The 12,108-nt window shown below is 53.6% G+C and overlaps 1 protein-coding gene across 6 annotated transcripts in view; it reads left to right on the top strand.

Moving 5' to 3' along the window:
- The first annotated feature begins 1,023 nt into the window (after positions 1-1,023).
- The window catches only part of RBM19 (RNA binding motif protein 19), a 143,951-nt gene continuing 132,866 nt past the window's right edge, over positions 1,024-12,108 (top strand). For 4 of the 6 annotated variants that reach the window (XR_012155096.2, XM_073313160.2, XM_073313158.2 and 1 more), the window contains exon 1: positions 1,025-1,662. Coding sequence is in view for 5 of the 6 variants with exons in the window: in XM_073313160.2 (XP_073169261.1) it covers positions 1,627-1,662 (36 nt within the window). In the remaining variant the exon portion in view is untranslated. Of the gene's footprint in view, positions 1,663-12,108 lie in introns of all 6 variants that reach the window. The other 2 variants (XM_073313162.2, XM_073313159.2) reach the window with 2 other exon arrangements.

The raw sequence follows: 12,108 nt of genomic DNA, 5'->3' as shown, positions 1-12,108 counted from the left end.
AGAAGGGGCCGGGCGAGAAGGGGCCGGGGCCGGGCGAGAAGGGGCCGGGGCAGGGGTGGGGGCCGGGCGAGAAGGGGCCGGGGCCGGGCGAGAAGGGGCCGGGCGAGAAGGGGCCGGGCGAGAAGGGGCCGGGGCCGGGGGAGAAGGGGCCGGGGCCGGGGGAGAAGGGGCCGGGGCCGGGGGAGAAGGGGCCGGGGCGGGGGCAGGGGCCGGGCGAGAAGGGGCCGGGGCGGGGGCCGGGCGAGAAGGGGCCGGGGCCGGGGCCGGGCGAGAAGGGGCCGGGGCCGGGGCCGGGGGAGAAGGGGCCGGGGCCGGGGCCGGGGGAGAAGGGGCCGGGGCAGGGCGAGAAGGGGCCGGGGCAGGGGCCGGGCGAGAAGGGGCCGGGGCAGGGGAAGGGGCCGGGGCCGGGCGAGAAGGGGCCGGGGCAGGGGCCGGGCGAGAAGGGGCAGGGGCCGGGCGAGAAGGGGCCGGGGCGGGGGCCGGGCGAGAAGGGGCCGGGGCCGGGCGAGAAGGGGCAGGGGCAGGGGAAGGGGCCGGGGCCGGGGCCGGGGCCGGGGGAGAAGGGGCCGGGGCCGGGGCCAGGGCAGGGGCCGGGCGAGAAGGGGCCGGGGCCGGGGGAGGGGCCGGGGCCGGGCGAGAAGGGGCCGGGGCAGGGGCCGGGCGAGAAGGGGCCGGGGCAGGGGAAGGGGCCGGGGCCGGGCGAGAAGGGGCCGGGGCAGGGGCCGGGGGAGAAGGGGCCGGGGCAGGGGCAGGGGCAGGGGCCGGGGCCGGGCGAGAAGGGGCCGGGGCAGGGGCCGGGGGAGAAGGGGCCGGGGCAGGGGCAGGGGCAGGGGCCGGGGCCGGGCGAGAAGGGGCCGGGGCAGGGGCCGGGGCCGGGGCCGGGCGAGAAGGGGCCGGGGCCGGGCGAGAAGGGGCCGGGGCAGGGGCCGGGGCCGGGCGAGAAGGGGCCGGGGCCGGGCGAGAAGGGGCCGGGGCCGGGGCCGGGCGAGAAGGGGCAGGGGCCGGGCGGGCAGAGGAGGAGGGCACCAAAGGCCGGCTGGGAAGAGGAGACACGCCTTCGCTGGGTTTCCCCGGAAATGCCCCCGCGTGCGCGGGGCTGACTCCGGCCACGGCGGCTGCCCGCGGCTCCAGGCGCTGGACGGGCCAAGGGGCGTTTCTGGGGAGGGACCTGAGCAGAGACACACCCAAGCGCAGCACGGCGAGTCACGGCGGTGACGCATGCGCCGCTGCCCGCGGGCCCCAAGCCTGGGCGGAGACTCCAAGCCAGGTGTGAGCCGGCCCGGACTGAGCCCGCTCCCGCCCCGTAGCTCGGGGCTGCAACCTCCCCCGTCTGCCAGCGCCCGCTGCTGACCGCACCTCGGCACTGCGCCCACAGGAGGAGAAGGTCCCAGCTTCGCGCATGCGCATTAGCTACACGAAGGGGGGGACCGACCCTCCCCCGCCCCTTCCCGTAAGGTTTCTCCGTCCTTTGGCCTCCTCGCACGTGCGTGCCGTGCTGCCGTTGGGGAAATCACGTGACTCGCTGCGGGCAAGATGGCGGCGGCCAGCGGGCGGCGTGAGCAGTGCTGAGCGCGGGGGGCTCCGTCTCTGAGTGGGGAACAGGCGGGCCCAGGGCCCCTCCCTGCCATGTCGCGTCTCATCGTGAAGAACCTGCCGAGCGGGGTGAGTCCGGGGCGGGGGAATGGGGGTGATCCGCCTGGGGGGGTCCCGCCGTGGGGTCCCCACTTGGGGGGATGGGTATAGTCCTGGGGGGGTTCCCCACTTGGGGGGGGAGGCGGGGGAATGCGCACACCTTGATTACCATGCACATTGTAGGGAGAGTGGTCACTTTGGATGAGCTATTACCAGCAGGAGAGTGAGTTTGTGTGTGTGGTTTTTGGAGGGGGGTGAGGGGGTGAGAGAACCTGGATTTGTGCAGGAAATGGCCCACCTTGAATATCATGCACATTGTGTAGAGAGAAAAGGAGGACTTGTGGCACCTTAGAGACTAACCAATTTATTAGAGCATAAGCTTTCGTGAGCTACAGCTCATATTGTGTAGAGAGTTGTCACTTTGGATGGGCTATCACCAGCAGGAGAGTGAGTTTGTGTGTAGGGGGGTGGAGGGTGAGAAAACCTGGATTTGTGCTGGAAATGGCCCAACTTGATGATCACTTTAGATAAGCTATTACCAGCAGGACAGTGGGGTGGGAGGAGGTATTGTCTCATGATCTCTGCGTGTATATAAAGTCTGCTGCAGTTTCCACGGTATGCATCCGATGAAGTGAGCTGTAGCTCACGAAAGCTCATGCTCAAATAAATGTGTTAGTCTCTAAGGTGCTACAAGTACTCCTTTTCTTTTTGTGAATACAGACTAACACGGCTGTTACTCTGAAACCTGAGCTCTGGTGGGAAGTCCCCTCTTGGGGTAGGTGGGGGAATGGGCATAGCCTGGGGGTGGAGAGTCGGGGGCAAAGGTAAATCTGGGAGGAGGGACTGGGGGAGGAGGAAGGATGGCTATAGACCAAGGAGGAGGTGAACTGGGGGGAAAGGTGTTGCCGGCACAGAGTGCCTGTGGCAAGCAATAGTTGGGTTTGTTGCCCAACTGCGTCGCGTCAATGACCACAACGGGTTGGAGAAGCAGAGAGATTTATTTGAAGCTTTAGATAGGGCACAGGGAGACTGAACTGTTTTAAATTCTGCAGCCCTGCATGCAGATTTCAGTATACATTTTATATCTTTGCCTACTTTACTACACAAGCTTATGCAACCAATTACCTGTTGCCCCGTACAATACCATAGCCAATTAGCTAAAGCAGCCAGTTGTGTTTTTCCTCAGTAGCATTGCCCGAGCCTTGCCTTATTTGGTTCTATTTGTTACTGTCTTTTGCTAAACATTCCTGCCTTATTTATACGTTTTCCAGGCCGAAGCTGGCCTTGGCTAGCAAGCCATGTGCAAACCTGTCTGTTTGTGTGCTAGCTTCCTCATGGTTTTGCAGGGTCACAGAAAGTTTAAGGAGCGGAGGGGCTTCAGTTTGCCTGGGCCTAGAGCAAGGGGGCTTCATTGACACTCGTGGTCTTCCACCCGCCTGAGTTACCTAGAGTAGTGCCCAATGTCACCAACAACTCCCTTCTTTGAGAACACTTAACAAGCTTGCAACAACTCAACTCAACAACTGAGTTTTTTTATATTTTAAGGACAATAAGTGATTAAGTGCTGAGGAGTTAGAATTCTTAACAAGAGGATATAATGGGGTTTTTGTGGCGCGGGAGGCACATATTTTGTATATGTATGTTTTACAACAAGCAAGAGGAGAATGATAATACACAACACGGCACCTGTGACCAGGAGACGAATAATGCCTTCCCCCAGGTTGGGCAGCCATTCCCAGAGAGTCAAAAATAGTGGGCTTTTTTTTTTAGGGCTTTTTACTGGTTAAGAGCCTGTTTGGCTGACAGGATGTGCTTGTTAATATCCTGTGACTTTTTTGGGACATATGTACAGCATTTATTTCCAATTAGGGCACACACCCCGCCCTGTGCAGCCAAAAGGTAATTTAGGGCCTGGCGGTTTTGCAGGGACAACAACTGGAGTTGATAAAGTTTCGTGTTGAGGCTTTTCGTTATGGCCAAGGTATTATTGGCTAACTTGGTGAGGAATAGAGAGAGCTGGCAATAGAGCTTGGCCAATTTACCCACCCCATATGCTGGGAGAAGGATTATACCGAATTTATTTTTTTTACTAATGGGTTCAAAGGTGGCATACAGGGACCGCTGATGCCGGGGACAGCCCGATGGGAGGTGGGCCATGACCCGAAGGGGAGGGGTAAGGTGTCCCAAATAACAGTTTTTGTGCCAACGGTGGGGTAGCCATTTATAGGCTGAGTTACCACAGACATAAAAAGACTGTTCATTGGCTGCCTTGCCATTGTGGCCCCATTTGTCGGCTGCGGCTTTTAAGGGGGTATAACATTGAAGCCCTTCGCCTTGTCTTGGCCAGCACTATTACATAGAGGAATAGTGGTATTCGTGGACGGGGACAAATAATACTGACAGGTACTATTACCAGCAAACCAGGTATGGTTAACAGTGGCTTCCTGGCGATAACAAAGGAGGCCCATGGGGACGGAGCGTAGCTGGATGGGTTTGGGGGCATGGGTCGCATTTCAGTAGGGTTTCCAGGGATTAGTGTTGCTGCTAAACTTGGCCTCTTTAGTACAGTTTTCTGTTAAGGTGGGCCGCGTTTGCAACCGAGTGGCGTTTGCTTTTATCCACCCATCACAGAGGTCTGACCAGTTGGGGGCAGTTGCCCTCCAAGGGAAGCTGGCCACATGGTAGGGGAATCTGGGAACATATCCAGCAGTTGGATAGATTAAATTTACGGGCAAAGGCGATTTTGAGGCCTTATAGGTATTTACATTGAAATTAACGTTTTTTATTTATCTTTTTTTTAGAGCGAGAGATATGGGGAATACTAGGCAAATGACACCCACTATGAGAGACCTCATGGTGTATATGCCCTTGTAGCCCCCCCACCCCCTCCCCGTGCTTATGTTTTTTTAAACAATAATTTGAGTTCAAGATTGTTGGAGGGTGATGTGGTGATGGGCTGGATGGTTCACCGTTCCGCTGGGGGAGGAGTAGGCACTGCCTTCAGGCGAGAGTGATGGATTCAGTTTTTGTGTCCCTTTGCCGCCGTGTGGGAAACCAGCAGGACGGTGTGGGGTCCCTTTCACTTTTTTTGGAGAGGCTTGTCCTTTCAGGTACGAACAAGCACAGAGTTACCTGGCTGCAAGGAGTGGACGGGGGCATTTAATGGAAGAGGCTGGGCGTCTTTGGTATACCTGTGGAGAGAAGAGAGAACAGCAGACAGAGAGCACATATGCTGAGACAAAAAACCACACCCCATTTTCCACTTTCCTGCCAGAACTGGTTCTCCATTTATAGGCCATGCCCTTTTAAACATAATTTTAAAGGGACTAAGCCCTAATTTACCCTTTGGGAGAGCGCAGACGTGGAGCAGGACAAGGGGCAGAGCATCGGGCCATCGCAGGGAGGCTTTTTGGCACACTTTTGAGAGGTGTTGCTTAAGGGTTTGATTGGTACGCTTCACTACACCACTGGCCTGCGGTTTCCATGGCGTGTGGAGTTTCCAGGGGATCTGTAAGGCATCTGAGATGTTTTGAACGATTTTTGATGTGAAGTGCGTTCCATTGTTAGATTTTTTTCCGTTGGGGGAGTCCGAAGCGGGGAATAATTTTCCTAACAAACTTGAGGGCCACTGTTTTGGCGGTGCAATTACGGCATGGGAAGGCTTTAGGCCATCCGCTGAATTGATTCACTGAGACGAGGAGATATTTGAACCCTTGAGTTTGGGGAAACTCAGTAAAATCTATTTGCCACTCCAGTTCGGGGCCTGGATTCCAAGGTAGCTGGTGTTACTGGATGTCCTGGCCGAGGGTTATTTTTTGGCAGACTAAACAGTCAGCTTGTATCTGGGTAGCCAGGGGTCGGAGTCCTGAAGTCAAGAAGTATTTTTCCATTAGCTGGATAAGGGCCTCCCTGCCAGCATGAGTGGTTTGGTGTAGCTGCTGCAGTACTGGCCGGATTAGACCCTTCGGTAGGAGGATTTTTCCTTCCGGGGAATGAAGCTATCCCTCTTTTTTCTGAAGTCCGAGTTTGTTAGCTAGTTTTCTCTCTTCCCCAGAGTACTGAGGGGTTGGAAGCTTCCCCACTGATGGGATAAGGGTATGCATGTGGGCATTCTTAGCTTCCGGTGGAGTCAATGTGGTGGCATGCTTGGCTTCTCTGTTCTCCCTGGCATTGCCCCTGGCCACGTCTTGATTTTTCCTTTGATGAGCTTTACAGTGTACCACCGCTACTTTTGAGGGGAGTTGTATGGCTTTTAGGAGCTGGAGAATTTGGGGCCTGTACTTTACTGGGGAGCCGTGGGCCGTTAGCATTCCCCTTTGCTTCCACAGGCCAGCATCGGCATGTAGCACCCCAAAGGCACACTTTAAGTCGGTAAAAATTTGACCTGCTTTCTCTTTGACAGTTTGAGCGCATGGGTTAGGGCTACCAGCTCAGCCAGCTGGGCAGAGGTCCCGGTGGACAACCCCTTGGCCTCTACGGTATCATGGAGGGTTACGACAGCCTAACACGCCCTCCTTTGCCCATTTATGACAATGCTGCTACCATTTGTGTACCACTTAAAATCCGCATTTGGGAGCAGCTGATTTTTTAAGTCCTGGCGGCTGGAGTATTGGGCATTTATGATTTCTAAACAGTTGTGTTTCTGTTTCTCTGTTTCTGGCAAGAGGGTGGCTGGGTTGAGGGTGGGGCAAGGCTGCAGGGTGACCTCAGGGTTCTTTAACAGCTTAGCCTGATACCGAGCTATCCGAGCCTGGGTGAGCCAGAGACCACCCTTGGTATTCAGCAGGGCTTGGACCATATAGTAATATGGCAGGCGACCAGCTTGGCTTAACAGTGAAATCCTAGCGGATCTTAAGCATAAAAAAGAAGCTTACAAGAAGTGGAAGGTTGGACATATGACCAGGGAAGAGTATAAAAATATTGCTCGGGCATGTAGGAATGAAATTAGGAGGGCCAAATCGCACCTGGAGCTGCAGCCAGCGAGAGATGTTAAGAGTAACAAGAAGGGTTTCTTCAGGTATGTTGGCAACAAGAAGAAAGCCAAGGAAAGTGTGGGTCCCTTAATTAATGAGGGAGGCAACCTAGTGACAGAGGATGTGGAAAAAGCGAATGTACTCAATGCTTTTTTTGACTCTGTCTTCACGAACAAGGTCAGCTCCCAGACTGCTGCGCTGGGCATCACAACATGGGGAATAGATGGCCAGCCCTCTGTGGAGAAAGAGGTGGTTAGGGACTATTTAGAAAAGCTGGACGTGCACAAGTCCATGGGGCCGGAGGAGTTGCATCCGAGAGTGCTAAAGGAACTGGCGGCTGTGATTGCAGAGCCATTGGCCATTATCTTTGAAAACTCGTGGCGAACGGGGGAAGTCCCGGATGACTGGAAAAAGGCTAATGTAGTGCCAATCTTTAAAAAAGGGAAGAAGGAGGATCCTGGGAACTACAGGCCAGTCAGCTTCACTTCAGTCCCTGGAAAAATCATGGAGCAGGTCCTCAAAGAATCAATCCTGAAGCACTTACATGAGAGGAAAGTGATCAGGAACAGTCAGCATGGATTCACCAAAGGAAGGTCATGCCTGACTAATCTAATCGCCTTTTATGATGAGATTACTGGTTCTGTGGATGAAGGGAAAGCAGTGGATGTATTGTATCTTGACTTTAGCAAAGCTTTTGACACTGTCTCCCACAGTATTCTTGTCAGCAAGTTAAAGAAGTACGGGCTGGATGAATGCACTATGAGGTGGGTAGAAAGTTGGCTAGATTGTCGGGCTCAACGGGTAGTGATCAATGGCTCCATGTCTAGTTGGCAACCGGTGTCAAGTGGAGTGCCCCAGGGGTCGGTCCTGGGGCCGGTTTTGTTCAATATCTTCATAAATGATCTGGAGGATGGTGTGGATTGCACTCTCGGCAAATTTGCGGATGATACTAAACTGGGAGGAGTGGTAGATATGCTGGAGGGGAGGGATAGGATACAGAGGGACCTAGACAAATCGGAGGATTGGGCCAAAAGAAATCTGATGAGGTTCAATAAGGATAAGTGCAGAGTCCTGCACTTAGGACGGAAGAACCCAATGCACAGCTACAGACTAGGGACCGAATGGCTAGGCAGCAGTTCTGTGGAAAAGGACCTAGGGGTGACAGTGGACGAGAAGCTGGATATGAGTCAGCAGTGTGCCCTTGTTGCCAAGAAGGCCAATGGCATTTTGGGATGTATAAGTAGGGGCATAGCAAACAGATTGAGGGACATGATCGTCCCCCTCTATTCGACATTGGTGAGGCCTCATCTGGAGTACTGTGTCCAGTTTTGGGCCCCACACTACAAGAAGGATCTGGTTAAATTGGAAAGAGTCCAGCGAAGGGCAACAAAAATGATTAGGGGTCTGGAACACATGACTTATGAGGAGAGGCTGAGGGAAGTGGGATTGTTTAGTCTGCGGAAGAGAAGAATGAGGGGGGATTTGATAGCTGCTTTCAACTACCTGAGAGGTGGTTCCAGAGAGGATGGTTCTAGACTATTCTCAGTGGTGGAAGAGGACAGGACAAGGAGTAATGTCAGGCTTTGTCAGGCTTGACAAAGCCCTGGCTGGGATGATTTAACTGGGAATTGGTCCTGCTTTGAGCAGGGGGTTGGACTAGATGACCTTCTGGGGTCCCTTCCAACCCTGATATTCTATGATTCTAATGGTCTCAAGTTGCAGTGGGGGAGGTTTAGGTTGGATATTAGGAAAAACTTTTTCACTAGGAGGGTGGTGAAACACTGGAATGCGTTGCCTAGGGAGGTGGTGGAATCTCCTTCCTTAGAAGTTTTTAAGGTCAGGCTTGACAAAGCCCTGGCTGGGATGATTTAATTGGGGATGGGTCCTGCTTTTGAGCAGGGGGTTGGACTAGATGACCTCCTGAGGTCCCTTCCAACCCTGATATTCTATGATTCTATATGGGGAGTATATATTTGCATAACCCCTTCCGGTGTTAGCTTTTTGGCTTTCTCGAGTACTAGGGCAGTAGCCGCGACTGCCCGTAAACATGCCAGCCAACCCTTTGCAACCTGATTCAGTTGTTTAGAAAAATAAGCCACGGAACGTTTTTAGGTCCCCAACAACTGGGTTAGGACTCCCAGGGCCATCCCTTTTTGTTTACGTATATACAATTGAAATGGCTTAGAGAGATCCGGCAGACCCAGGTCTGGAGCTTTCATTACCTTTTTTTTTTTAAAGATTCTAAATGCCTTGTTGGCTTTTGGGGACCAGTGAAAGGGATCATGATCCGTTCCCTTGACACAGTTATATAATGGTTTAGCCCATAGTTTAAACTCTGGGGTCCAGATCCTGCAAAAGCCCTCCATACCCAGAAAAGCCCTGAGCCGTTTACGAGTGCTTGGGGTAGGGATTTGACATATAGCTTTCTTTTTTTGTTTGAAAGCTGGCGCTCCCCTTGCCGTTTGTGAAACCCTAGGTACCGTACTTTTGGGAGGACGATTTGAGCCTTACTCCATGCAACCCTATATCCTTGGAGCCCAATATGGTTCAGGAGGCTTATGGTGGCTTCAAGGCAGGGAGAGAGGCCCACAGTGGCAAGTAACAAATTGTCTACATATTGCAGAAGGAGGGCCTTTCCCTTATTGTCCCACTTCTTTAGGTCCCTGGCCAAAGCCTGGCCGAAGAGGGTGGGGGAATTTTTAAATCCCTGGGCCAACACTGTCCAGCAAAGTTGCTTTTTAACCCTTTTTTGGTCCTTCCACTTGAAGGAGAAGATTTCCTGAGAGGGGGTGTCAACTGGAATGGTAAAGAAAGCGTCTTTTAGATTGAGGACCAAAACATGGGTATACGGTCCCCCTGTAGAAGCCAGTAGTGTATACAGCTTCGGGACAAGGGGGTGCAGAGTTTTAACCCGTTTATTTACCGCCCTTAGGTCCTGTACCAATTGATATGTGCCATTAGGCTTTTGTACGGGCAGAATGGGAGTGTTCCAGGCTGACTGGCATTTTTGCAGGATGCCGTACGTTAGGAACCGATTTATAGTCTTCTGCAGACCTTTTCTGGCTTTCCTTTTGATTGGATACTGCTTGATTTGCACTGGGCCCTTCCCTCGCATGAGCTGAACATTGACGGGGGTTTGGTGGGTGGCCTTTCCTGGGACCCCTGCTGCCCACACTAAGGGGTACACGTGGTCTTCCCACTGGCTTCATTTTGGGGCTTGTAGAGCTGAGGATTCAACTGCAAGGGACATGATTCATGCATTCTCGGGGGGTAAGGTAAGGGTTATTTCATCCTCAGTAAAATGCAGGGTGGCGCGTAGGCGACAGAGCAGATCCCGTCCCAGCAGAGGCGTTGGGCAGTCAGGGAGGTATACCAGCTTGTGAGAGAGAGTTCTGTTTCCCAAAGCGCATTTCGCTGGGGCATACACTGGGCACGTGGTGCCTCTGCCTGTGGCGCCCACCACGGTAAGGGAATCTGCCACAGGCAACTGAAGGGGTCGGTTCATGGCAGTCCATGCCGCTTCAGAGTCCACTAAAAAATCAATATTCGAGCTTTCCACCCGCATTTTTACTCGGGGTTCTGGGGGCAGGGCGGTGCGTCTCCCCTGACACCCCTATTTCTGCTCCCCTGCCGCCATCATGGGGGCACGCTCCCTTTCAGGGCACTCATTTTTTCAGTGTTTCTTTTTCCGGCATAAGGCTCACTGGTTGCGACCCAGAAGTCTCTCCTGCGGGCCCGGACGTTCTCGTCCTCTGTTCCTTCCTCCCCGTCCACTCTTAACATCCCGGGGTCTTCCCTTTGTGCCAGCCTGCACTGCTGCTACCAGTATTTTACATTGCCTTTTTTTTTTTTTTTTCTTTTTTAGACTGTAAGCTTGGTTTGCAGTTTTTAAAATCTGTGCCATAGTCAGGCCCATTGGGGTTTGCGTTAGTATTCTGCCGAATGGCATCCCGAATGCGCTGTAAAAGGGCAACCGGACTTCCCTTTGGTTCCTGTATTATTTTATACGGTTTTGCCCAATTGTTGTGTCGGACAGCCGAGTGTCGGAGTCCATGCAAAAGTAACTCCTTATAGGAGGTGAGATGGGCCATGAGTATGGGGTCATTCGGGTTTCACCTGGGATCTGCTGGGGGACCGCGTCCTCGGCAGTGGGGACATTATTTGGTTCCCTTTTGTGTCTCTGCCATGCCTCCTCCCTTGCCTTAGCTGTAACTTGATCTTGCTCTACCTTAGACAACAAGGTTTTCAGGAGGGTATTAAAGTTGTCCCAATCCGGCTTGTGACTATTGAGGCACCCCTCGAAAACTGAAATAAACCAGCTTGGGTTCGTTGAGAATTCCCCAGCCTGTGTTTTAAAAGCTGCTACGTCTACTGGATTGAATGGCACATGGGTGTCAACTTGCATGGTGGTGGCCTGGCGTCCGTCTGCCCCTGGGCGAGCCACAACGGTCTCGGTAATCAAAGGATAGAGTCCCACCGAGGGGGCAATCTCTGTAACCCAAGGCATTCTACCCTTATAAGGTGGGGGTGTGGGGGCCGAAGGGGATACTGAATCTGCCATTACAACATTGGGGGGGGGGGTTCTGGGGGCTAACATTAGCTACTACCGGTCCTGTTGGAGTCAAATTACATCTCTGTAGAACGTCTGTTCTATCTCTTAAAGCCATAAACGCCTGCGCATACAGATGTTTATTCCATTTACCCATTTGCTGACAAAACAGAACTAATTGGAGGATCGTATTATAATTGACTGATCCTCCCGGTGGCCACCGTTCCTGGTCCTCTAGCCGAAATTGAGGACAGGCTACTGTACAAAACCTTTTTAATTTGCTTTTTGTTATTGGATTCGATCCAAACACTTTTCAGTTTGCTAGAATGCATTCTAGGGGCGTGCACTGTGCCCTGCCTGTAGTACTCTGTCCCTGTCCCATATTCCCGGACAACACTGGGCGTCCCCAGGTCTTAACAGAGAAAGTCCAGACCACTGGACTGTTCCTACCTTTTTCAAGGGACTGGTTTCCCACCGTTGCCTGCAGTTGCTTCTCCACTATAGGGGCGCGTTGCACCGTTGTGCCCTCCGAGGTCGAGCAAATCGCGTCTCCTCTGAGGCCTCCCGATGAACACACCGGTGCGTGCTGGGCGTCGGTTGTCGCCGCAGTCCGTCGACCACCAGGAGGGGTCTGGGCAAGGCTGAATAGCAGCCTCGAGCCCCACGTTGGGCTCCAAGAACTGTTGCCAGCACAGAGTGCCCGAGGCAAGCAACAGTTGGGTTCGTTGCCCGGTGTGCGTCGCACCAATGACCACAATGGGGTGGAGAAGCGGAGAGATTTATCTGAAGCTTTAGATAGGGCGCAGGGAGACTGAACTGTTTCAAGTCCTGCAGCCCCGCATGCAGATTTCAGTATACATTTTATATCTTTGCCTACTTTACTACACAAGCTTATGCAACCAATTACCTGTTGCCCTGTACAGTACTGTAGCCAATTAGCTAAAGCAGCCAGTT

The sequence above is a fragment of the Lepidochelys kempii genome, chromosome 15 (assembly GCF_965140285.1).
Source record: "Lepidochelys kempii isolate rLepKem1 chromosome 15, rLepKem1.hap1, whole genome shotgun sequence".
Taxonomy (NCBI): domain Eukaryota; kingdom Metazoa; phylum Chordata; order Testudines; family Cheloniidae; genus Lepidochelys; species Lepidochelys kempii.
Note: the sequence above shows the minus strand (reverse complement) of the source record. Positions and strands in the feature narration are given on the sequence as shown.